We start from the raw sequence: 24,828 nt of genomic DNA, 5'->3' as shown, positions 1-24,828 counted from the left end.
TTTCCGTCGGAAAATCCGGCCATGTGTACGGGGCGTAAGAGTGGCCCGTCGCTGTCAGTGGGAGAAAGAGTGGCCCATCACTGGTGTCAGTGGGCAGAATAGTGGCCCATCGTTGGTGTTAGTGGGAAGATTAGTGACCCTTCATTGGCGTCAGTGGTCTGAATAGTGGCTGAGGAAAAATTACTCCTGCGCTTGTGAGGGTCTGATTTGGTTTTGAAAAGGGTAGTATTGTGAACTGTAGCACAGCTTGAAGAGATGGTATTGCTTGTCCCGTTGCCCAGAGAGTGACCCCGGGGTGGTCAGGTAAGGCTAAGTGGAGAGTGGTGGATGAAGGGCGCGTGATCAAGCTTACATCAAAACATATAAAATTTATTTCGGAGGAAATAAAGAGCAAATAAAAGCAGTTGAATAATACCAATACTACATATCATGCAAACAGGTGACAAAATATAAAAAACATGAAAAATTAAAAATGGGTTAGGAATATCATGAGCCCATGTTGAGGCAAGTATTTAGAGTTGGCTAACGCGTTTCGAGGATGACCTCTTCATCAGAGCCTATTATAGAACCAGAGTGCAGTCTCTATATGCCAGTAGGCCAAAAGTATGTACATCATCTTGATGGCTAGTTGGAAAAAACGGCCTGAAATGGAAGATGCGATTTTCTGTGTTCCATACCAGTCCACGTTCAAGCGTTCTGTCACTGGCTGGGTGGAGGGGAGATCTTTTGACTTGTAAACTCCTGGTGGGGTGCTGTCCAGAAAATGGAGGATGGAGGAGGGTGAAGGTCTCACGAGAGAATGCTGCAGCCGTGTGTGTCCGCAGCAGTCACTCAGTCTCGTCTGAGACTGAGTGACTGCTGCGGACACACACGGCTGCAGCATTCTCTCGTGAGACCTTCACCCTCCTCCATCCTCCATTTTCTGGACAGCACCCCACCAGGAGTTTACAAGTCAAAAGATCTCCCCTCCACCCAGCCAGTGACAGAACGCTTGAACGTGGACTGGTATGGAACACAGAAAATCGCATCTTCCATTTCAGGCCGTTTTTTCCAACTAGCCATCAAGATGATGTACATACTTTTGGCCTACTGGCATATAGAGACTGCACTCTGGTTCTATAATAGGCTCTGATGAAGAGGTCATCCTCGAAACGCGTTAGCCAACTCTAAATACTTGCCTCAACATGGGCTCATGATATTCCTAACCCATTTTTAATTTTTCATGTTTTTTATATTTTGTCACCTGTTTGCATGATATGTAGTATTGGTATTATTCAACTGCTTTTATTTGCTCTTTATTTCCTCCGAAATAAATTTTATATGTTTTGATGTAAGCTTGATCACGCGCCCTTCATCCACCACTCTCCACTTAGTCTGAATAGTGGCCCATTATCGGTGTCAATGGGAGGAATAGTGACCCATCATTGGTGTCAGTGGGAGGAATAGTGGCCCATCATTGGTGTCAGTGGGCAGAATAGTGACCCATCGTTGGTGTCAGTGGGCAGAATAGTGACCCATCGTTGGTGTCAGTGGGCAGAATAGTGACCCATCGTTGGTGTCAGTGGGCAGAATAGTGACCCATCGTTGGTGTCAGTGGGCAGAATAGTGACCCATCGTTGGTGTCAGTGGGCAGAATAGTGACCCATCGTTGGTGTCAGTGGGTGGAATAGTGGCTATCATTGGTGTCAGTGGCGGAATAGTGCACCATTGTTGGTGTCAGTGGGAGGAATAGTGCCCCATTGTTGGTGTCAGTCAGCCCCCCTCTCTATATGGCTACAGTTACCGTGTGCAGGGATTTTACCAACAGAGCCCCCAAGAGACAAAGGAAACTGTTATGTGGGGTTAAAAGTGGTTTTAAAGTTAACTTTTTTTCATTAATGCATAAACAGTCTGTGTTGCATGATTCCCCCCCCCCCCCCCTTATACTTATCTGGGAACTACGGTATTTTGATCCAGCTCTATGCACAAGAGCAGAATCTCTCTCTGCTCTCTACCTCCTCACAGTGCAGATTGATAGCAATGGAAGCCATTGGCTCCTGCCGCTGTCAAATCCTATGGTGGGGGGCAGGGCAAAGCCCTGCTGCCTACGTCAATCGACTCAGGAGCAAGCCTGCACGGGTACCCCCTTTAGCAAGCGGCTTGCTAGAGGGGGTACTCAAAAGAGGAGAGGAGCCAGGAGCCCCAGAAGACATGGATGGGGGCTGCTCTGTGCAAAACCATTGCACAGGGCAGGTAAGTATAACATGTTTTGTTATTTAAAACATAAAGGTTTAATATCAGTTTAACTCTCCAGCATCTGTCAAACACCAAAATAACCTCCTTTGTCATTACCTACCTAGTTTTTGACTCAGTGATGTCATCACTTGGTCTTTATGCTTCTCTAGGCAATGCAATCAGATGGTGGGGGGAGCTGGCAAGGTGGTGTACATAGGTCTCTGATCACATCCCGGGACCCTGCCTGTGTACTCCATTGAAAAGCCCTCAGTCCAGATTAAAGCAGTGGGCTGGCTATTGGGAAGTGTAAGGGTAAAATGCCTTTATAAACAGGTTTTAGTCTGCAGGAGTGGGCATTCCTAGGACGCCATTAATGACTAAATGTATCCATTTTTTTTTTTTTTACAGTGCAAATGTTTCTTGCCAAGGTATTCCATCCATGAGGGGCTTGTGAAGCAGGATTGCCGGTCTACAGCAGCAGTGCCCGCTTCCCTGTAGCAGCACACAGATATTGGCAGTGGCTTCACTGCGACATCTGCCAGTACTGTCTGTGCTGCTTCAGGGTGCCGTGGCAATGTACAACGCAGGATAAAGACAAAATGACAACATTTCAGTTGAGGTTTTTATCTTTTTATTAAAAAAAAACCAACATGAAGACTGCCATCACATTTGTTCGCATCCATAGCAAAGGTCACAGGTCATCAGGTTGCGGCTGTTTCATCGCGGCTGGAAGTGGTTTGGCGTGGCTATCTTCAGAAGAGGAGATGAAGGGATATTCCACGGGGGGGGGGGGGGGGGGCGGCAGGGGAAATAATATTTACAAGCAGGTGTGGAACATACCATCAGCGAGATAAAAGGGGGAGATCACTAGAGTTCATAATAAAATTGGAATCCAAGTTTAGACTCTCTGAAATGGAAATAGGAACATAAAGAATTAGAAGGTGTATTATGAAGCTGGGGGGGCGGGGGGTGCAAGAAGAATAGGAAGAAAGGGCAAAGGAAGCGAGGAGGACAAAATTGCAAGAAAAAAAAAAAAAAAGGTAAAAAACTGGCAAAGTAAAGAAAAATGGTTGATGGGGAGGTTTAGAGAAAGAAGGTAAATGTAGAAAGTAGATGAGATTGGTAGATGAAGATGAATAGGGAAAGGTCGAGAAGAAAGTGGGACAATGGAGAGGAAGGGGAATAGGGTGGTAAAGTGGTGGGGGGAAGACAGTAGGTACAAAGGAAGAGGAGGAGGAAAGAAGAAGAGAAAGGTGGAAGAGCACAGGAAAGAAAAAGCACAACAATTTCCCTTTGGGGTAAAGTATTCTGATTCTGAAATGTGAAGGAGAGGTGTAGCTGGAGAACAATGAAAGGTACAAGGAGAACAGGAAAAAAGTGATGGACATAAGAAGAACATGGAAAGAACAAGACGTGGAGAACAACAAAAGGTGCAGAATAAGGAGGAGAACAATGGAAGGTGAATAAGAGGGGGGCAACTAGGAATGAGTGCAGAGGAAAACAAACAAATGTGAAGAGAATGAGGAAAACAGGTCAAGGTGTAGAGAAGGGGGTCAGGGAAAGGTGCGAAGGAGAGGGAGAAGAACAAAGAGATTTGTGAAGAAGGATGAGAATAGGAAAAGATGCAGGTAAGGAGAACAGCTCAAGGTGCAAGGAGGGAGGAGAAGAACAGGGAGATGTGCAAGGAAGGAGAACAGGAAAAGGTGAATGGAAGTACATTATAGGAGGAAAACAGGAACATGTATAAGGAAGGAGAATAGGAAAAGGTGTAGAGGAGGAAGAGAACGGGGCAACATGCAGAGAAGGAGGAGAAGATCAGAGAAAAGTGCAGAAAGGAAAAATTACATCAGGGAAAGGTGTAGAGAAGTTGGAGATCAGGGAAAAGTGGGGAGGAGAAAAAGGAGATCAGGGAAAGGTGCAGAGGAGGAGGAGGTCAAGGAAAAGTGCAGAGAAGGAGGTGATTGGGGAAAAAGTGTGGAGGAGAAGGAGAACGGGGAAAGGTGCCAAGAAGAAGGAGGAGATCAGGGAAAGGTGCAAAAAAGAAGGAGGAGATCAGGGAATGGTTGGGAAAAGAAGGAGGAGAACAGGGAAAAGTGCAGAGAAGGAGGAGATCAGGGGATGGCGCAGAGAAGGAGGTCAGGGAAAAGTGGGGAGGAGAAAGAGGAGAACAGGGAAAGGTGCAGAGAAGAAGGAGGATAACAGGGAAAGGTGCAGAGAAGAAGGAGAACAGGGAATGGTGCAGAGAAGGGAGAGGAAATGGGGTAATGGTGGGGAGGAGAAGGCGGAGAACAGGAAAAAGTGGGGAGGAGAAAAGAGAAAGGTGCAGAGAAAAAGAAGGAGGAGAACAGGGAAAGGTGCTGAGAAGGAGGAGGAAATAGGGGAATGGTGGGGAGGAGAACAGGAATAGGTGCAGAGAAGAAGGAGGAGAACAGGAAAAGGTGCAGAGAAGAAGGAGGAGAACAGGAAAAGGTGCAGAGAAGGAGGAGGAGAACAGGAAAAGGTGCAGAGAAGGAGGAGGAAATGGGGTAATGGTGGGGAGGAGAAGGAGGAGAACAGGAAAAGGTGCAGAGAAGGAGGAGGAGAACAGGAAAAGGTGCAGAGAAGGAGGAGGAGAACAGGAAAAGGTGCAGAGAAGAAGGAGGAGAACAGGGAAAGGTGCAGAGAAGGAGAAAAGAGAAAGGCAAAGGAGTGAAGAATGTGGGTGGGTGCAGGAGAGCAAGGAAAGTTAGAGGTGGGGAAGAGCAGGAAAGGTAAATAATTGAAGGAGAACAAGGGAAGGGTGGAAGAGAGGATGTGAACAAATGAGAGATGTAGAAGGTGAGCAGGGACAAGATGGTGCTGGTGATGGGTATCACTAATGGGTTAATAAATGGAAAGTAAAATCAGAGACTTAACATGCAGACACAAAATGGAGGACAAAGTGGATACTGAACATGAAAGAAAGGGTGATATAATGGTAAAGGATGAAAAAGTGTATGAGAAAAATAAAATAAAAACAAGATTTCATACCCTGGTCGAAGTTGAGTTTTTTCACAGTGCTCCTTTCGCCTAAACCTTCTATATCTACCAGATCACTGTTGGCGTCGGAGTCATTGAGGGCGCTGAGCGTTACATCTGCTGAAAGAAGAGATGCTGGGAATACAGCATGCCATTACATGCCCCCCCCCCCCACATCCCCCACTCCCCACCTTCTCACCAGAGGACTTGCGTTTCCGCATGGCGCCCTGTGACCCCTCAGGTATCGTTGTCCCACCCCCAACCTGTGGTGCCGACACCATGCTGACTGAAGAGGAAACTGGCGCGGCCTTCTTCGCTACCTTCCGGGGGGAATCTGAAGGCAGGGGGACCCCGCTGTCATCGTAGATCTTCCTTTTCACCGCGTACTTAATCTGTGCCCTGCCAGGAGACATATGCAAAAGGACAGCTGGTGAACAAGATGGAGGAGCACTTAAAAGGAACTAGAATTTAAGATGGAGGTTGTATGAAAAAAAGTTAGTTAGTAGCATACAGAAAACAACAGCCAATGACAAAGACACAGAGGACTATTATTGAGTGTTATAGGAAACCTGCCCTGAGAGAGAGACATGGAAGTTGCCGCTGCTGTGCTTTCCTTCTGAAAATGCTAGCTACCTGGCAGCCATGCTGATCCCCCGACTTCAACTTTGAATCAGGAGTTTTAACAAGTATACAGAAATATATATATATATATATATATATATATATATATATATAATGTATAATGTATGTATAGAATACTTGTGCTGGGTCAGCAACTGGGAAAATAGGAAAAACCAAAAGATGGGCATAACAGCCAGGAAGCTAGCATTATCAGAGGAAAATCAATCAATAGCAATCCTTGTATTTATTTATTGACAGGTACACTTTAACAACTCTCTACATTGTTTCACAACAACCAGAGTAAAGCCCATGGTGTCCTGACACGTTACATTAACGTTTGTTGTGTTAACGCAGCCCATTCAATTTATTAGGCTAGCAATTCACCAAAAGCATCCACACAACTGGACATTCACCAACGCAGTGCACCACAATCCATGGTAGTGCCGTACTGTGCCTTGTGGTTTGCTTTGCTGCAATGCATGTACACTATATTGCCAAAAGTATTGGGACACCTGCCTTTACACACACATGAACTTTAATGGCATCCCAGTCTTAGTCCGTAGGGTTCAATATTGAGTTGGCCCGCCTTTGCAGCTATAACAGCTTCAACTCTTCTGGGAAGGCTGTCCACAAGGTTTAGGAGTGTGTCTATGGTAATGTTTGACCATTCTTCCAGAAGTGCATTTGTGAGGTCAGGCACTGATGTTGGACAAGAAGGCCTGGCTCGCAATCTCCGCTCTAATTCATCCCAAAGGTGTTCTATCGAGTTGAGGTCAGGACTCTGTGCAGGCCAGTCGAGTTCCTCCACCACAAACTCGCTCATCCATGTCTTTATGGACCTTGCTTTGTACACTGGTGCGCAGTCATGTTGGAACAGGAAGGGGCCATCCCCAAACTGTTTCCACAAAGTTGGAAGAATGAAATTGTCCAAAATGTCTTGGTATGCTGACGTCTTAAGAGTTCCCTTCACTGGAACTAAAGGACCAAGCCTAACCCCTGAAAAACAACCCCACACCATAATCCCCCCTCCACCAAATGATTTGGAATGGTGGTCCAATACGTTTGGCAATATAGTGTGGATGAGCGAGTCTGGGGTTGAGGAACTTGACTGGCCTGACCTCAACCCGATAGAACATCTTTGGGGTGAATTAGAGCAGAGACTGCGAGCCAAGCCATCTCGTCCAACATCAGTGTCTGACCTCACAAATGCTCTTGTAGAGTCCACAAACTATGGTATATATCTGAAAATTGATCAATCCTGATATACAGAGTATCTCTTCTTGAGGCCAGAAAATGCCAGGACAGTACAAATATCCCCCAAATGACCCCTTTTTGAAAAGCAGACAGTCTGAGGTATTTAACATTTTTTTTCAACATTTACATACTGTCACCAGTGCACTACAGCGTTATCACATAACTGGTGTGGCAATTATCAGGGACACTGACCGGTGACAGTATGTAAAAAAAACACATATCTTTATTTTTTTTACATACTGTGAGCGGAGCAATACAGCATTGCTGCAGTAACACTGTACTACTCTTTATGTCGGGTTTTTCTCATATAGAATACTTGTGCTGGGTCAGTAACTGGGAAAATTCGAAAACCAAAAGATGGGCATAACAGCCAGGGTCTTGGTAGGCGATCAGGATTTGTATTTTTTTACAAAACAAAGGTGCGTTATTGTTGTCATGTAGGAGAATTACAACAGCACATTCATTGGTACAGTACATAGCATTGCATGATGAAGTCTTTGTGCACATACAGGTCAAGAATCAGTGTACAGCGAAACATGCAGAAAAAGTTCACAATCATTAGGACAGAATTACACAGTAGTTATAATCCAAACAGTTGTCTAGCAGCATAAAGAACCTAGTATCTGTGCTAGGATGTGTAGTCCTCTCTAGTATACTAGTCAGAAGTCCAGGGGGCCCAAACTTTTTCGTATTCGTACTTCCATTGACAACCTCTGTTTACATATGTAATTCTATACATAGGTAGGGCAGCTCTAATCTGTGCCTTCCAGGAGGAGAGAGTGGGTGGGGTGGTGTTGGCATAATCCACTTGAGAAGTATTTCTTTTTTTAGCATAAAAGGAGAAGGTATGAAATCAGTAGTTTGGAGTGATGAACCCCCAATAAGGCCAGCTCAGGTATCATTGGAAGAGACAGTTGCAGTCTTGAGTTTATTTCCCCAAATACCTTCGTCCAGTAAGCCGAGATGATAGGACAGTCCCAGAACATATGAAAAAATGTTCCTGTGTGTGCTTTACATCTGGGACACTCGGGGTCCCTATCCGGAAATATTCTGTGAAGTCTTTGGGGCGTGTAGTATATTCTGTGCAAGAATTTTACCTGTATGAGTTTGTCCTTAGAGGAGATAACTAATTAGGGGCCATATTCCAAACAATCCTCCCATCTCTCCCTGTCTAGTGAGGGTATGTCACTGTGCCATGTTTTCCAAAGTTTCTCTAGTTTGGGGGAGTCAGTACCCAGAAGTGCACCATATAGAGTGGATAGGGGTTTAGCCAGATCCCCTGGGGCCAGAAGCTTCCTCAATAGGGTCAGCCTTGATAGTGGGTGGTCGAGGGAATTGAGCCCTGGCCTTGGCAGCATGTTTAAGTTGCAGATATCGGACTTCCATCCAGCTAGGTAAGGTGTATTTGGCCTTCAGGTCTGTAAACTGTAGTAGGGTGCCCTGGGGCATGATATGATCCAGTGTTGGGATGCCATGTCTGGCCCACAACTGGGGATCTTGGATGGAGCGAAATTGTGGTAGGGCGGGATTACCCCATAAGGGTTGTGCCGGAGACCACTGATCCAGCCGCTTAAATCGCCGCCGGGCAGCAGCCCACACTCGCCATGTTGCCTTAGTTGGTCCCGGTGTCATCTCATATGCCCCGGGTCCACTGTAGGCAAAACTGCGGAGCCCAGCCAGTGAGCCCAGGCAGTTCGCCTCCAGACAGACCGCCGCGTTAGATCTAGATCCCTGATACTATCACTGGACCGTCACCAAAACCACCACCCAGTAGTAGACTTGAAAGTTGGGGAGGGCTAGTCCACCTAGGTGGGCAGGCAGCAAGAGCATGGAGCGGGCCAATCTTGAGACCGCTCCACTCCAAATAAAGGATCCTATACATTTGTCTACTTCTTTGAAGAAGGCAACAGGGATCCACACCAGACAGTTCCTGAACAGGTAATTAAATTTGGGTAACATAATCATTTTGAGTAAATTGATGCGGCCTAGCAAATTGAGAGGCAGATTCGCCCATGCCAAGCATTTGGTTCTAAGAGTTGATAGGACTGGCGTCAGATTTTTTCCAATATAGTCAGAGTGGCTTTTTGTTACCAGGACCCCTAAGTAGCGGAACTCCTCAACCCAACGCAAGGGGGTGGAGGCCGCTCCATGGATGGCTCCCTCATCTAGGGGGAAAAGTATCGACTTGGCCCAGTTAATCTTAAAACCAGAGTATCCTCCAAAAGTATCAAAAATATGCAGAGCAGCAAGGAGCGAGAGGCCCGCGTCATTAAGGTACAGTAACGCGTCGTCTGCATACAGGGATAGTCGCCCTTCCAGCTTACCCAGCCGTAGGCCCAGCACATCTGGAGCGCACCTGATCAGAATTGCCAGGGGCTCCAGGGCCAGGGCAAATAGACTGGGGGAGAGCGGGCATCCCTGTCGCATACCACGAAAAAGGGCAAACGGCTCCAACAGCCAGTTGTTTGTTTGAACCCGCGCTCTCGGCGAGTTGGATGCCGTGTATAAATTTAGGACTGAAGCCAAAGCGACGCAAAATCTCCCATAAGTATGTCCATTCGACCGAATCGAACGCCTTTTCTGCGTCCAATGAGGTGATTACCCTGGTACCCTGATTGTCATGCGCTATAGATGTGTTTAGAAATAGCCTTCTGATGTTAATGTCAGTCCCTTTACCCGGCATGAAACCCGTCTGATCAACATCAACTAGATCTTCTATCACCTGGGAGAGCCTGTTGGCAAGGATGATTGCAAAGATCTTGGCATCTACGTTTAACAGGGAGATAGGCCTATATGATGAACAGTCCAGGAGGTCTTAACCACTTCCCGACTGGCGCACGCCGATGTAGGTCGGCAGAATGGCACGGCTGGGCAAATGGGCGTACAGGCAAGTCCCATTGAATTTCCCGCCTTGCCACTGTGTGCGCGCCGGGCGGAAGCTCTGTGAGTCGGGTCGCGGGTCCCGCGGACTCGATCACTGCAGGGATACCCGCGATCGCCTCATGGAGAGGACGAACAGGGAGATGCTGATGTAAAGCAATCTCCCCATTCTGCCTAGTAACAGTGTCATTGATCTCTGCTCCCTGTCATCGGGAGCAGAGATCAGTGACGTGTCACAGCTAGCCCATCCCCCCTACAGTTAGAAAACACACACTAGTACTGACTTAACCCCTCCCCACCCCCTAGTGGTTAACCCCTTCACTGCCAGTGTCATTTACACAGGTATCAGTGCATTTTTATAGCACTGATTGCTGTATAGATGACAATGGTCCCAAAAATGTGTCAAAAATGTCCGATGTGTCCGCCATAATGTCGCAGTCACAATAAAAATCTCTGATCGCCGCCATTACTAGTAAAAAATAAAAAAAATTAATAAAACTGCCATAAAACTATCCCCTATTTTGTAAACGCTATAACTTTTGCGCAAACCAATCAATAAATGCTTATTGCGATTTTTTTACCAAAAATATGTAGAAGAATAAGTATCGGCCTAAACTGAGGAAAAAAAATGTTTTTTTGGGGATATTTATTATAGAAAAAAGTAAAAAGTAATGCGTTTTTTTTTCAAAATTGTCGCTATTTTTTTGTTTATAGCGCAAAAAATAAAAACCGCAAAGGTGATCAAATACCACCAAAAGAAAGCTCTATTTGTGGGGGAAAAAAGAGGATGTCAATTTTGTTTGGGAGCCATGTCGCACGACCACGCAATTGTCAGTTAAAGCGACGCCGTGCCGAATCGCAAAAAACGCACTGGTCAGGAAGGGGGTAGATTCTTCCAGGGCTGAAGTGGTTAATGGGCTTGGGGACCAGCACTATAACAGCTTCATTCATGGAGTCTGGTAGGGCCTCAAGAGAATCAAAATCAGAAAGTAGCTTCTGCAATTTGGGGGCCAGGAGTTCAGCGAAAATGGAGTAAAATTCAGAGGGCAAGCCTTTTTTTTTTTTTTTTACACACTATGATTGCTTATAACAGTGATTATCACTGTTATAAACAACCACTTTTACTGAATGAAATAGATTCATTCGGTGTGTATTATTGTGATTAGCCCTGTCTTGTACCATGTGATCACTGTGACTGATCACAGAGATCAACACATTCGTACACAATGAATGGCACGAATCAAAGCCATTCATTGTGTTCAATTGTCATGTGATCTGCTGTTATTGGTCACATGGTGCCAGCAGTGGGCCAGTACACTGACCTGTCATCTGCTGTGTCCCACGGGGGGGGGGGTGACAGATTGTGCTTGATGCAGCCCATGGGGCATGCGTGAGGTGTGATAATAATAATGTCCTCCCAGGATAGTAGGGCTCCCGACTGGCCGTCATTTTACAATAGGAATCAGTTAAAGACCATGGTTTTGGAATGGGATGTCCAACACTTTAATTGAGCTGTGATGGTCAGGTGACCACAAAAATTTCAGCCATATAGTGTCCCCTCTGTACCACCGGCCCATTCTCCTTACACTGTCCTCTCCTTGATTACTGAGCTGATCTGATTTAAGTCTTCCCCGAAGCGTCTGACAGCCGCATGCAACATCTGAATCTCATTGTCTGTCCAGCGGGCCCTGGGGAGACACAAATAGGAATGAGGAGTGAAAGCAGAGCCATGGAGATTGGGGAGAGAGCAAGGGGAAGAAGGCATCACAGGGCAAAGAATCACAGAAGAGAATTCAAAACAGGAACCCATAGCATATCTCAGCAAAGTGTAAAACCAAAACTTTATAGTTCTGGTTAAAGTAGCGAGAGGTTAGAACTAGGGTTGTCCCGATACCGATACTAGTATCGGTATCGGCACCGATACCAAGCATTTGCCCAAGTACTTGTACTCGGGCAAATGCTCCCGATGCTTCCGCCGATACCTTGACTGTCAGCGGTGATGGACGTGTGGGGGAGTTACAAGCTTCTCCCCCCCGCGGCTTTCAGCTGCTTAGTGACATACAGCGGTGATCGGTGCTTGTAATTCCCCCACACGCGATCACCGCTGACTGTCACCTCCTCCTCCTTAGTCCTCCTCCGTTCCTCTGTCCCCCTCCGCTGTCCTGCTCCATTGCTGTGTCCCCCTCCGTTCCTCTGTCCCCCCCCCCCGCTGTCCTCCTTCTTTGCTCTGTCCCCCTCCGCTGTCCTCCTCCGTTCCTCTGTCCACCTCCCGCTGTCCTTCTTTGCTCTGTCCCCCTCCGCTGTCCCCATCCGTTCCTCTGTCCCCCTCCGCTGTCCCCATGCGTTCCTCTGTCCCCCTCCGCTGTCCCCATCCGTTCCGGCTTTCCGTTGTCCCCCTCTCTCTTCGTCTGTCCCCTCCGTTCTGCTCTCTCTCCGCTGTGTGTATGGAGAGAGTCAGCTGACTCTTTCCATTCACATAACTGAAACATTGTAATCTTCTGTGATTACAATGTGTCAGTTTATGAATAGAGAGAAGCTGCTGTGTTCTCTCCATTCATTCTCAGTGCAGCTGACGCTGCAGAGAAAGGAACTGGGGAATCTCTATCCTCTGTCTATTTCTCTGTCTCAAGGGGGAGATATCAGAGGTCTGTTAAGACCCCTGATATCTCACCAAAGCCCCCCAACAGGGCTGATTAAAAAAAAAAAAAAAACACACACATAGTGCAATACAGAATAAAAAAAAAATTGTAAAAAATAATAAATGTAAATGAAAAAAACCAAAACAAAAACACACACACAGACACCGTTCACTATACCACCACCCCCACCCCACCCGCCCCCCCCCCCTCAAAAAAAAAAAAAAAAAAAAACTGTCACGTGACATTAAAAAAAGGTATCGGTAATCGGTATCGGCGAGTACTTGAAAAAAAGTATCGGTACTTGTACTCGGTCCTAAAAAAGTGGTATCGGGACAACCCTAGTTAGAACCTACTGCCCGAGTCCCCGCTAGGCAGAGTTGTTCTCTATTTGTACCGTTGACCATCGTTACAAGACAGAAAACGGAGAATTGTATCAAATACTTACCGTAATTTTCCCTTCCTGACGCCAATACATGGCAGCATACATATGATATAGCTTCGCCCCTATATCAACCCACAGGACCTGTTTTGCTCTATAAAAGTCTGACTGAGAGCTACCTCCCCCATTCTCCATATAAAGCACAAAGATCAGAGGGAGGGTTCGAATGCTGCCATGTATTGGCGTCAAGAAAGGAAAATTACGGTAAGTATTTGATACAATTTTCCATTTTTCTGACACCAACATGGCAGCATATATATGATACATAATGATCTTTTGAGAGGGAGGGTTTAATGCTGCAAACTTAGTCTTTATTTGACAATAGATATAGAAGCTTGGATAATTTTCCTCCCAAACTCTACTGTAGTAAGAGCTGCTAGATGCACCCTGTAGTGTTTTAAGAACGTATGATGTGATGACCAGCTAGCCACTCTGCAGACTGTCTCCAGAGACACTCCTGCCTGTGCTGCCCAAGAAGAAGGAAGAAGACATCACCCTGGTTGAGTGAGCTCTAACCACCTCCGGAGGATCCTTCCCGGCTGCTCTATATGCCCGGTAAATAGTTTTTACTATCCAGGACGAGATGGTTCTGGCCGAGGCGGTTCTGGCCGAGGCCTCTTTCCCTTTAAATTTTCCAGTAGGTATCATGAAAAGTCTGTCAGAACGTCTGAATGTGGAAGTAGCTTGGAGAAAGGCTTTGAGGACTTTTGGAATGTCCAACTCGTGCAGATCAGCATCTGATTGCACTGGGAAGGCTGGAAGCACCCATTCACTGGAGAGATCAAATATCGATGTCACTTTTGGGACGAAATGATTCAATGATCTCAGCACAACCCTGTCTGGAAAGAACATGGAATAAGGTTCGACTGCCCTCAATTCTTGGAGTTTCGACACCCTTCCCCCTGAGGTTATGGCTATTAGGAAAGCCGTTTTTAAAGGGATATTCCATAATGAACAGTCTTCTGTCGGAGCATGAGGAGGGTTTGCTAGAAAATTGAGGACTACTGCCAGGTTCCATTAGGGGAACCTATTTCTCTTGGGAGGGCATAGTCTAAGTACCACTCTCATTAAATGCTCCACCAGCAGGCTTGCTGCCCATTTCTTTTGGGTAAAAGCCGAGATGGCTGAAATTTGCACCTTAAGCGAACTTAGGCTGAGCCCCAAATCCAATCCGGATTGCAGGAAAGTCAGGATACATTTGGGTCACTAGGGTCAAACTGACCTCCAGCTGCAAAGCTTGTGCACCTATTCCATATTCTGGAGTAGATGGCATTGGTTTACCCCTTTCTGGAACTCTGTAAAGTTCTAATAACCTCTGGAGAACATTCTAACTCTTGTAACCCCTGCCTTCCAATCTCCAGGCCGCTAAGGCCAATTGTGATGGTTGTGGATGTAGGATGGTGGAGCTAGCTCTCTGTCAGACTTTTATAGACCTAAACAGCTCCTGTGGGTGGATATAGGGGCGGAGCTATATCATATGTATGCTGCTATGTTAAGTAATATAACATCCAAAATTCTGATTTGCCGCCAGAACAGGAATAGAGGGGAAATCTTCCAATAGGGCCACGTCCCTGAATTTGGAGACATTTATTCTCACTTCCTGTTGTGTCTACAGGACAGGAAATGATGGGAAACCTCCCCAAAAAGGACACATATGGCAAAGACCTGACTTTTTTTAACCATTCACTAACTCAATCCACAATGAGGGGGGGGGGGGGGGGGCAAAATCCACAAAATTGTATCATATTTCCCGTAATTTACCTTTCCTGGTGCCTATCCATGGCAGCGTACATGTGGTAGTAGCTCCATCTACTTCCACCAACAGGACCAGTGCATTGCTATAAAAAAAAGTTAACACCCACACAACAGCCCATTCCATGTACGTCGCTAGGAGCGAACTGGGTGGGTTCAGTATGCTGCCACGGACAGGCACCAGGAAAGAAAAATTACAGGAAGTATGATCCATCCATCCATGAGCCTCCATGGCAGGATGCATGTGGTAGATCAATAACCAACTACCAGGGTTGGAAGCTTTAGCAAATCCTACCAAGAAAGTGGACGGAAGTAGGCAGGGCTACTACCACATGTATGCTGCCATGGAGGCACCAAGAAACAGTTTTGGCTTTAGATGTGCTTAAGTGAATGCATATTTTTTAATAGGAAACTACCATCAGGGAACACTTTTCAGGCAGCTCACACACATGAAATGTTTGAAATGACCACTTACTTACACTTCTTGCTATAGAAATTCATTATGCCTTGTGTCAATTACAGTGAAACTCTCCCTCTATACACACCTCCTCTTTCCATGAAGTCTTCTATCCCTGTGGCAACCTTATTGAGAGCAGAGTAGGGATGCACCTATACCAGTTTTTTTTAAGACCGAGTACAAGTACCGATACTTTTTCTCAGGTACTCGCTGATACCAAATTACTGACACCTATACAGTTTTTGTAGATTAATGAAAAATTACCGGTTCACATATATGTAAAGTGGATGCGTTTTGAATTGCATCCGATTCGCATGACACAATCCTTTTCTATGGAGCTGGTTCAAATACACTATATTACCAAAAGTACTGGGACACCTGCCTTTACACGCATATGAATGGCATCCCAGTCTTAGTCCGTAGGGTTTAATATTGAGCTGGCCCACCCTTTGCAGCTATAACAGCTTCAATTCTTCTGGGAAGGCTGTCCACAAGGTTTAGGAGTGTGTCTATGGGAGTGTTTGATCATTCTTCCAGAAGTGCATTTGTGAGGTCAGGCACTGATGTTGGACGAGAAGGCCTGGCTTGCAGTCTCCGCTCTAATTCATCCCAAAGGTGTTTTATCGTGTTGAGGTCAGGACTCTGTGCAGGCCAGTCAAGTTCCTCCACCAAAAAAACTCACTCATCCATATCTTTACGGACCTTTCTTTGTGCACTGGTGCGCAGTCATGTTGGAACAGGAAGGGGACATCCCCAAACTGTTCCCACAAAGTTGGAAGCATGAAAATGTTCAAAATGTCTTGGTATGCCGACGCCTTAAAGGATTGTGATTTTCTAGATTTCACAGGGTTCTTCCAGGTATGACACATGCACACTTACATTGAACCAAGCTGGGCTGATGTAACTTTGCAATAATATGCATACCTAAACTTCAGCTTTAAATAGTTTCCTACCATGTCTCAGTAGATTCCCTTGGTCCACTGATTGGCCAGGCTATTAGATATCCATAACACAGAAAGATAACTCTTTAGCGCACCCTGCAGGAGTAAGCTCAAATAACGGGTGGCAGAGAAAATACACCCTACAGTGAGGGAAAAATAGTGTGGCTCCCCCGCTGCTTTTGTTCATTTGCCCACTGACAAAGAAATGATCAGTCTATAATTTTAATGGTAGGTTTATTTTATTCGCGAGAGACAGAATAACAACAAAAATATCCAGAAAAACGCATTTCAAAAAAGCTATAAATTGATTTGCATTTTAATGAGTGAAATAAGTATTTGACCCCTTCGCACTTAGTACTTGGTGGCAAAACCCTTGTTGGCAATCACGGAGGTCAGACGTTTCTTGTAGTTGGCCTCCAGGTTTGCACACATCTCAGGAGGGATTTTGTCCCACTCCTCTGTGCAGATCTTCTCCAAGTCATTAAGGTTTCGAGGCTGACGTTTGGTAACTTGAACCTTCAGCTCCATCCACATATATTCTATGGGATTAAGGTCTGGAGACTGGCTAGGCCACTCCAGGACCTTAAAGCAGAACTTCAGTCATTTATTTCATCTTTCCATCTATTAAATCTTCTGCTCTTGTTGTTTTAACTTTGGATAGTAAAACATTTTTTTCTGCCAGTACCTTTTACCTTATACAACCCACCTCCCGTTTCTTGTCTGGAAAAAAGCCTAGGCTTATGACATCATGCACAGCTCTCTCTCTCTCACTCTTGTGAGTTTGCCAGGAAGGGAGGGGGGATGAGTCATAAGAGGGCCAATGAGAGCTGCAGAGCTGGAGGTGTGCCTCTGTGTGTCTGTGTAAATCCAGGAAGTGAACAGGCAGCAGCTTCAGCTGCCCACAGTTAAAATGGTTGCAGCCAGACTCAGTGGAGGGAGATTTCTGCAGCATATTTGGCAAGTACAGAATCACAGTATATATACAATAATATGCAAAGCAGTTGGCGGGAAGCTTCAGAATGGCAAAGATGTTTTTATTACAAATCATGTGATCAGACTGCCGTTCCTCTTTAATGTGCTTCTTCTTGAGCCACTCCTTTGTTGCCTTGGCAGTGTGTTTTGGGTCATTGTCATGCTGGAATACCCATTTACGACCCACTTTCAGTGCCCTGGCTGAGGGAAGGAGGTTCTCACCCGAAATTTGATGGTACATGACCACGTCCATCGTCCTGTTGATGAGGTCAAGTTGTCCTGTCCCCTTAACAGGAAAACATCCCCAAAGCATAATGTTTCCACCTCCATGTGTAATGGTGGGGATGGTGTTCTTGGGGGTCATTGGCAGCATTTCTCCTTCTCCAAACATGGTCAGTTGAGTTGATGCCAAAGAGCTCGATTTTGGTCTCATCCGACCACAACACTTTCACCCAGTTCTCTTCTGAATCATTAAGATGTTCATTAGCAAACTTCAAATGGGCCTGTACATGTGCTTTCTTATGCAGGGGGACCTGGTGGGTGCTGTAGTATTTCAGTCCTTCCCAACGTAGTGTTACCAATTGTTTTCTTGGTGACTATGGTCCCAGCTGCCTTGAGATCATTGACAAGATTCTCTGGTGTAGTTCTGGGCTGATTCCTCACTGTTCTCATGGACAAGGTGAGATCCTGCATGGAGCCCCAGACCGAGGGAGATTGACAGTTATTTTGTGTTTCTTCCATTTACAAATAATCGCACCAACTGTTGTCACCCTCTCACCAAGCTGCTTGGTGATGGTCTTGTAGTCCATTCCAGCCTTGTGTAGGTCTACAATCTTGTCCCTGACATCCTTGGACAGCTCTTTGGTCTTGGCCATGGTGGAGAGATTGGAATCTGATTGATTGATTGCTTCTGTGGACAGGAGTCTTTCATACAGGTAACAAGCTGACATTAGGAGTACTCCCTTTAAGAGAGTGCTCCTAATCTCATCTTGTTACCTGTGTAGAAGCCAGAGAGAGCCAGAAATCTAGCTGATTGATAGGGGATCAAATACTTATTTCATTCATTAAAATGTAAATCAATTTATAACTTTTTTGAAATGCCTTTTTCTGGATATTTTTGTTGTTATTCTGTCTCTCACTGTTAAAATAAACCTACCTTTAAAATTATAGACTGATCATTTCTTTATCAGTGGGCAAACGTACAAAATCAGCAGGGGATCAAATACTTTTTTCCCCTCACTATATGCTTAGAGATCGTTTCTGTGCAGTTAGGCTGAACTACAGCCCGTTTCTGGCTACCGAATTCACAAAAAAAAAGACAAAACGGTATTTAGTAAAAATGCTACATCCCGCTTCTTACAAGGTTCTCTCCTGTTGGTATTTGGTCCCAGCATGCATCTCCAAATACGTACCGAACTATCTCTGAGAGTGCCTTCGGGGCTGCAAGGAAGCGGGAACACACTTACATGTCTGGTGGACATGCCCAAAATCTTTTGGGGGGGCGCAAACAAACTGAAAAATACTGAACCCCCCTTCACCATCAATTGCAGCCACACTGTGCCCATCATATGCAGCCACTTGTGACCATCATATGCAGCCACTTGTGACCATCATATGCAGCCACTTGTGACCATCATATTCAGCCACTTGTGCCCATCATATGCAGCCACTTGTGCCCCATCAAATGCAGCCACTTGTGCCCATCAAATGCAGCCACTTGTGCCCCATCAAATGCAGCCACTTGTGCTCATCAAATGCAGCCACTTGTGCCCCATCAAATGCAGCCACTTGTGCCCATCAAATGCAGCCACTTGTGCCCCATCATATGCAGCCACTTGTGCCCCATCAAATGCAGCCACTTGTGCCCCATCATATGCAGCCACTTGTGCCCCATCATATGCAGCCACTTGTGCCCCATCATATACAGCCACTTGTGCCCCATCATATGCAGCCACTTTTGCCCCATCATATGCAGCCACTTTTGCCCCATCATATGCAGCCACTGTGCCCATCATATGCAGCCACTTGTGCCTCATCATATGCAGCCACTGTGCCCCATCATATGCAGCCACTTGTGCCCCATCAAATGCAGCCACTTGTGCCCCATCATATGCAGCCACTTGTGCCCCATCATATACAGCCACTTGTGCCCCATCATATGCAGCCACTTGTGCCCCATCATATGCAGCCACTTTTGCCCCATCATATGCAGCCACTTTTGCCCCATCATATGCAGCCACTGTGCCCATCATATGCAGCCACTGTGCCCATCATATGCAGCCACTTGTGCCTCATCATATGCAGCCACTGTGCCCCATCATATGCAGCCACTGTGCCCCATCATATGCAGCCCCCGCCATATGAATCCATGTGTCTAGTGTCCTGAAAGGGGCCGGGCGCCTGTGCGCCCTCAATGCACAGGCCGCCACTGCCAGTAGTCCAGGCCTTTGGATGGAGATTTTTGATCTCCTCTCCACTGCTGTTCTTAAACCTTTCACCTTTGACCCCACAATAGCTACACTCAATATGCAAGCCTCGAACATGACTTGATTCAATTCAAACTTCTCCTACAAATTACTATTTCAGTGAAGCAGATGGTGGCCGAGGCCTGAAGAGCCCCTGGCCAATCTAACAGAAGGTAAAAACCAGGTCATGCGAGCAACGATTTATGGTAAAATTGATGTAACTCTATGAGATTCCCACATATATCAAAGTCTGGAAACCATGGATAAATAACTTCCTCCCATCAGGGTTCAACTGTTTGCTGCTAGACTAGAGATGTAAAATTGCTGGAAATTTTGAAGCCATGGGAAAAAAAAATTTTCCCTGTTTTTTCTGAAAAAAAAAAAAGGAAATTTTTGGAAAAATTAAAAAATAAATTCAGTGTGGAATAGTTTTACAAATTGAAAGTCTGGTAATGTGAAATGCAGTGTTTATAAAGCTATTATGCTTAAAATAAAAGTACAGCTTATTCAGTAAATAAACTAAACTTGCTTTTAAACTTGTGATGATCCAAAAGCAGCAAAAAGAGTATTTCTGAAATGAGAACTCTGGAGGGAAAAGCTACTCGCACTTTCATTCTGGTCCTCATCATTTCATTCCATTAAAGGGGTTGTAAAGGTAAAATTATTTTTTTTTAAAAATAACAAACATGTTATACTTACCTTCACTGTGCAGCTCGTTCTGCACAGAGTGGCCCCGAACCTGGTCTTCTGGGGTCCCTCGGCGGCTGTTTCAGCTCCTCCCCGCAAGCATTCACCACCTTAATGCGAGCTCCCTCGCATGGTGGTGAGTGCTTGCGGGCGCGCTCCCGTGATACAGCCGGGGGCTATAGCCGCTCGCTGTATCACTCGGCCCCGCCCCCCGGCGCGCCGCGTCATCGGATGTGATTGACAGCAGCGCGAGCCAATGGCTGCGCTGCTTTCAATCCATCCACTGCAGCCAATCAGCGACCAGGCTGAGCTGCAGTGGAGATGACGAGAACGAGCAGCGAAGATTCGAGGCGTCAGGTAAGTAAAACAGGGGGGCTGGGGGCGGCGGTATTGTCAAAAGTTTTTTCACCTTAATGCATAGAATGCATTAAGGTGAAAAATTTTTTACCTTTACAACCCCTTTAAGTGTTTTTTTGTGTCTTTATGAGACCTCTGGCATGCCAGGATGGGTTTTGTCATCCTTGTAGCATTTGGAAAAGAATATTTCTTCTCACAATATTTGCAAATTGCAGCTTTGCTCTCAGCAGAAATTGCACTGTGGAGATGTTTCCCAACACTAGATGTTGGTCTCATCATTTCATTCCATTAAGTATTTTTTAGTGTCTTTAGGAGACCTCTGGCATGCCAGGATGGGTTTTGTCATCCTTGTAGCATTTGGAAAAGAATATTTCTTCTCACAATATTTGCAAATTGCAGCTTTGCTCTCAGCAGAAATTGCACTGTGGAGATGTTTCCCAACACTAGATGTTGGTCTCACCATTTTACAGAGAGGAGGAAAAGAAAAACAGAATGGCAGAAATGCATATTTCTCTTGTTTGAGAACTGCATTGATATGTAAAGTGTTACTTGAATTGTATTCCAGGATTTGCTTGTCTTCAGCTGAGAGAACTTGCTAAAATTTAAGACTTTAAATACAATTTTTAAATCTTTTATTAGGGTCTTCATGTTATATAGTTTGAATACCATGTCATAGATATATTATTTATCAATGTAAAATAATAATATGTTTCACACTCCTGTTTTTTTTTTCTATTTTCCCAGAAAAAAAAAGAAAAAAAAATAACTTTTTTTTTCCCCCATTTTTTTTTTGTCACCGTTCAGAAAGTGATGAGAAATCTACATTTTTTTTTTAGTTGTAATAGAAGAGAAGGGAAATGTAGACACCTTTTCTGGTGACAACGGTATAAGCGTCACTATCTGGGTTACAATCTGACCGTATAATCTTCATACAATCAACTTTAGATTTACCAAAACTGAAATATGAGGACCTACCTAATCTATCCAATAAGGCAGGCCCTTGCACTACATAGTTTTTTTGTAGATCTAGTGGAGATTGTACAATCAGATTGTAACATGTGTAATGAGCTTAAAGGGGTTGTAAACCCTCAAGGTTTTTCACCTTGATGCATTTTATGCATTAAGGTGAAAATTCTTCCGTAGTGCAGCAGCCCCCCAGAGCCCCTCTTTTTCTTACCTGAACCCGATCGTTCCAGCGATGGGGACGAGCACAGCAGCTCCAATCACTGTCTCGGGTCCTCATTGGATAGATTGATAGCAGCAGGAGCCATTGACGTCCGCTACTGTCAATCAAATCCAGTGAAACAGGAGCTGGGGGGCGGGGGCCGAGTACTGCTGTTTGTGTCAATAGACGCAGCAGCAGGACTTGGGAGTGCGCCCCCCATGGACAGCATCTCTCCGTGGGGGCACTCGAGAAGAGCAGGAGCCAGGAGCGCTGCTGAGGAACACCAGAAAAGGAGGATTGGGACTGCTCTGTGCAAAACACTTGTGTAACATGTTTTAAAGCAGAACTAAACCCTCCTATCCCTTTCAGCCAGGGAAGTTGCCATCTTGGCCTCTGTTTAGTCTGCAACTGCCATGTTGCTGCACATGTGATCAGTTATGACACCAGACATTTGATGGTTTGACAGTTTGGTTGAGAGCACAAGCAAATGTGACAGTTAGCATTCCCAGCATGCCAGGAATATAATTGTTTTTAAAACCATTCAATTGATGGGTTTAATTTTGCTTTAAACCTGTCCATAGGAGGATCCAAATTTGTCCAGTTCAGCATCCATGTATTGGCATGGATCAATCAATCGACTTCGGTACAACCAGCCTGTTTGTTTTACTGTCGTGCAATTACTGCTCGTGGCTATACCCGCCAGCAGTGATCATTATATTCTGACAGCAGAAAAACCTCCCACTGTCTAAATACAATAGCGCAGCAGGAGGGTTGAAGGAAAGAAAACTGCATAATCAATGGCTTGAAGAAGAGATTTTCCCTCACTGTGGAGAGATCTCTCATTTCCTGTTATGTCTCCTGGATAGGAAGTGAGAGGAAATCTGATCTAATCTGATAGGATACAGACAGAAAACAATTAAACCAGATGGGGACCCAACCAGTCCCTACTCTCTCCAAAACTAAAGAAAAAACAGTTTTACCTTTACAGACACTTTAAAGCAGTAGTAAACTGCCCAGTAAAAAAAATTGGCCCCCTGCAGCCCTATGCAATAATGTGCTGGTATGCACCGCATACTAGCACATTATGACAGACTTACGTGCACACAAAGCCCTCCAGCGCAGCACTGTCACGGCTCCCTGGTGCTTCCATCTTCACCCAGTCTTCCTTCCAGGTTCGCGGGTTCCGGCTGTACGAATGGCTGGGGCCGTGATGACGTCACTCCTGCCCATGCACGCAGGAGCCCCGTCGAGGATCTTTGAAGGTACGGTACAGGTATGCCGTCCGTTCAGAGCCCACGCACCAGTGACATTACCAGCTGCATCCCGTGTGAATATCTCCTAACCGGTGCAGGTTTAGGAGATAGTCACTGTAGCTACAGGTCAGCCATTATAAGCTTTCCTGTAGGTACAAGTTGAAAAGTGGACTTTACTTCCATTTTACGGCCTCTTGCACACAAAAGTAAAAAAAGCCACTGTGTTTACTGATCTGGATATGCATGCATTGTTGTCTATGGAACAAACCATACAGCTCTGTAAATACCAGTAATGCATCGATGACTACAAAGCCATAAAACAATATTAAATTTTACATTTGAGTGGAGTCATTTATGCACACATGCATGTTTACATGCGTATACATAGAATGCATTAAGGTGAAAAACCTCAAGACTTTACTGCATTCACACCTGAATGTCGCGTTTTTTAGTGTTTTTTCCAGGCATTTTTCCAAGCGTGTGCATTTTTGTACAGCGTTTTTAAAGCATTTTTGAGCTTTGGCGTTTTTTAATTAGCCAAATCTAATTAGAGAGAAAAATCATCTGTTTCATCATTTGTTGGGGTTTTTCAGCTTTTTCATCCACTTTTATTTATATTTTTATCATTTATTTATTTACTTTTTTTCGTAAGGAGTTAACCGCTAGGGGTTAAAGGTTATGGTTAGGGGTTAATGGGTTATGGTTAGGGGTTAATTCATTATTATTTATTTTGTTAGGTTAGGGATTAGGGTTAGGGTTTAGGATTAGGGGTCAATATTATCGGAAAATATACATAATAGTATAACTAAAAGGCAAAACTTTTTTCTTTTTAGATTTGAATAGAGTGGAGAGGGATTAGAACACCTGTCAGCTTTTGCCCCCGTCAGAGAGATTCGCCCTATTTGCCCTGTTTACCAGTATCATTGAAAGTGAAAGTAAAAGAAAATCCCAAATTTTGGGTTGTCCCCAGAAAAGCAATAGTGGGGAAATCTTCCAATGGGGACACTGGTTCTGGTGACCTTGGGGTCCCCAAGGAATTCCCTTACTTTGCAGGGATTTCCTCTCACTTCCTGTTTAGTTATGAGACAGGAAGTGAAGGGAAATCTCCGCAATAGGACACAGATGGTGAAAAAATATTAGACCGGGGTTATAAAAAAAAAAAAAAAGCAGAGGTGATCAAATACCACCAAAAGAGAATTACTTTTTTGCCTATAGTTCTACTTTAACCGCTTTAGCCCCAGAAGATTTCACCCCCTTTCTGACCAGAGCACTTTTTGCGATTCGGCACTGTGTCACTTTAACTGACAATTGCGCGATCGTGCAACGTCGTACCCAAACAAAATTGACGTCCTTTTTTCCCCCACAAATAGAGATTTCTTTTGGTGGTATTTGATCACCTCTGCGGTTTTTATTTTTTGCGCTATAAACAAAAAAAAAAAAAAAGACAACAATTTTGAAAAAAAAAGCAAGATTTTTTACTTTTTGCTTTAATAATTATCCACCAAAAATATATAAAACAACCAAAATTTTTTCCTCAGTTTAGGCCGATACGTATTCTTCTACATATTTTTGGTAAAAAAAAAAAAAAAAAAAAAAATTGCAATAAGCGTTTATTGATTGGTTTGTGCAAAAGTTATAGCGTCTACAAAATAGGGGATAGATTTATGGCATTTTTATTATTATTTTTTATTAATAATGGCGGCGATCTGCGATTCTTATCGTGACTGCGACATTA

The 24,828-nt window shown here is 44.9% G+C and overlaps 1 protein-coding gene and 1 long non-coding RNA gene across 5 annotated transcripts in view; one reads left to right on the top strand and one right to left on the bottom strand.

Moving 5' to 3' along the window:
• Window positions 1–2,828: 2,828 nt before the first annotated feature.
• BACC1 (BPTF associated chromatin complex component 1) overlaps window positions 2,829–24,828 on the bottom strand; it is a 30,445-nt gene continuing 8,445 nt past the window's right edge. Inside the window, exons 3-6 of one of the 4 annotated variants that reach the window (XM_073622835.1) lie at window positions 11,553–11,654; window positions 5,411–5,610; window positions 5,224–5,331; window positions 2,829–3,121 (exon numbers count right to left, since the gene is read on the bottom strand). In XM_073622835.1, the coding sequence (XP_073478936.1) occupies window positions 3,057–3,121; window positions 5,224–5,331; window positions 5,411–5,610; window positions 11,553–11,654 (475 nt within the window). In that variant the 3' untranslated portion in view covers window positions 2,829–3,056. The remainder of the gene's footprint in view (window positions 3,122–5,223; window positions 5,332–5,410; window positions 5,611–11,552; window positions 11,655–24,828) is intronic. The other 3 variants (XM_073622836.1, XM_073622838.1, XM_073622837.1) reach the window with 3 other exon arrangements.
• Window positions 3,128–5,222, top strand: LOC141133455 (uncharacterized). Its single transcript, XR_012243081.1, has 2 exons — window positions 3,128–4,214; window positions 4,246–5,222. It is a non-coding gene; the product is annotated as an uncharacterized lncRNA (long non-coding RNA).

This window comes from Aquarana catesbeiana, linkage group LG03, assembly GCF_042186555.1.
Source record: "Aquarana catesbeiana isolate 2022-GZ linkage group LG03, ASM4218655v1, whole genome shotgun sequence".
Classification (NCBI taxonomy): Eukaryota; Metazoa; Chordata; class Amphibia; order Anura; family Ranidae; genus Aquarana; species Aquarana catesbeiana.
Note: the sequence above shows the minus strand (reverse complement) of the source record. Positions and strands in the feature narration are given on the sequence as shown.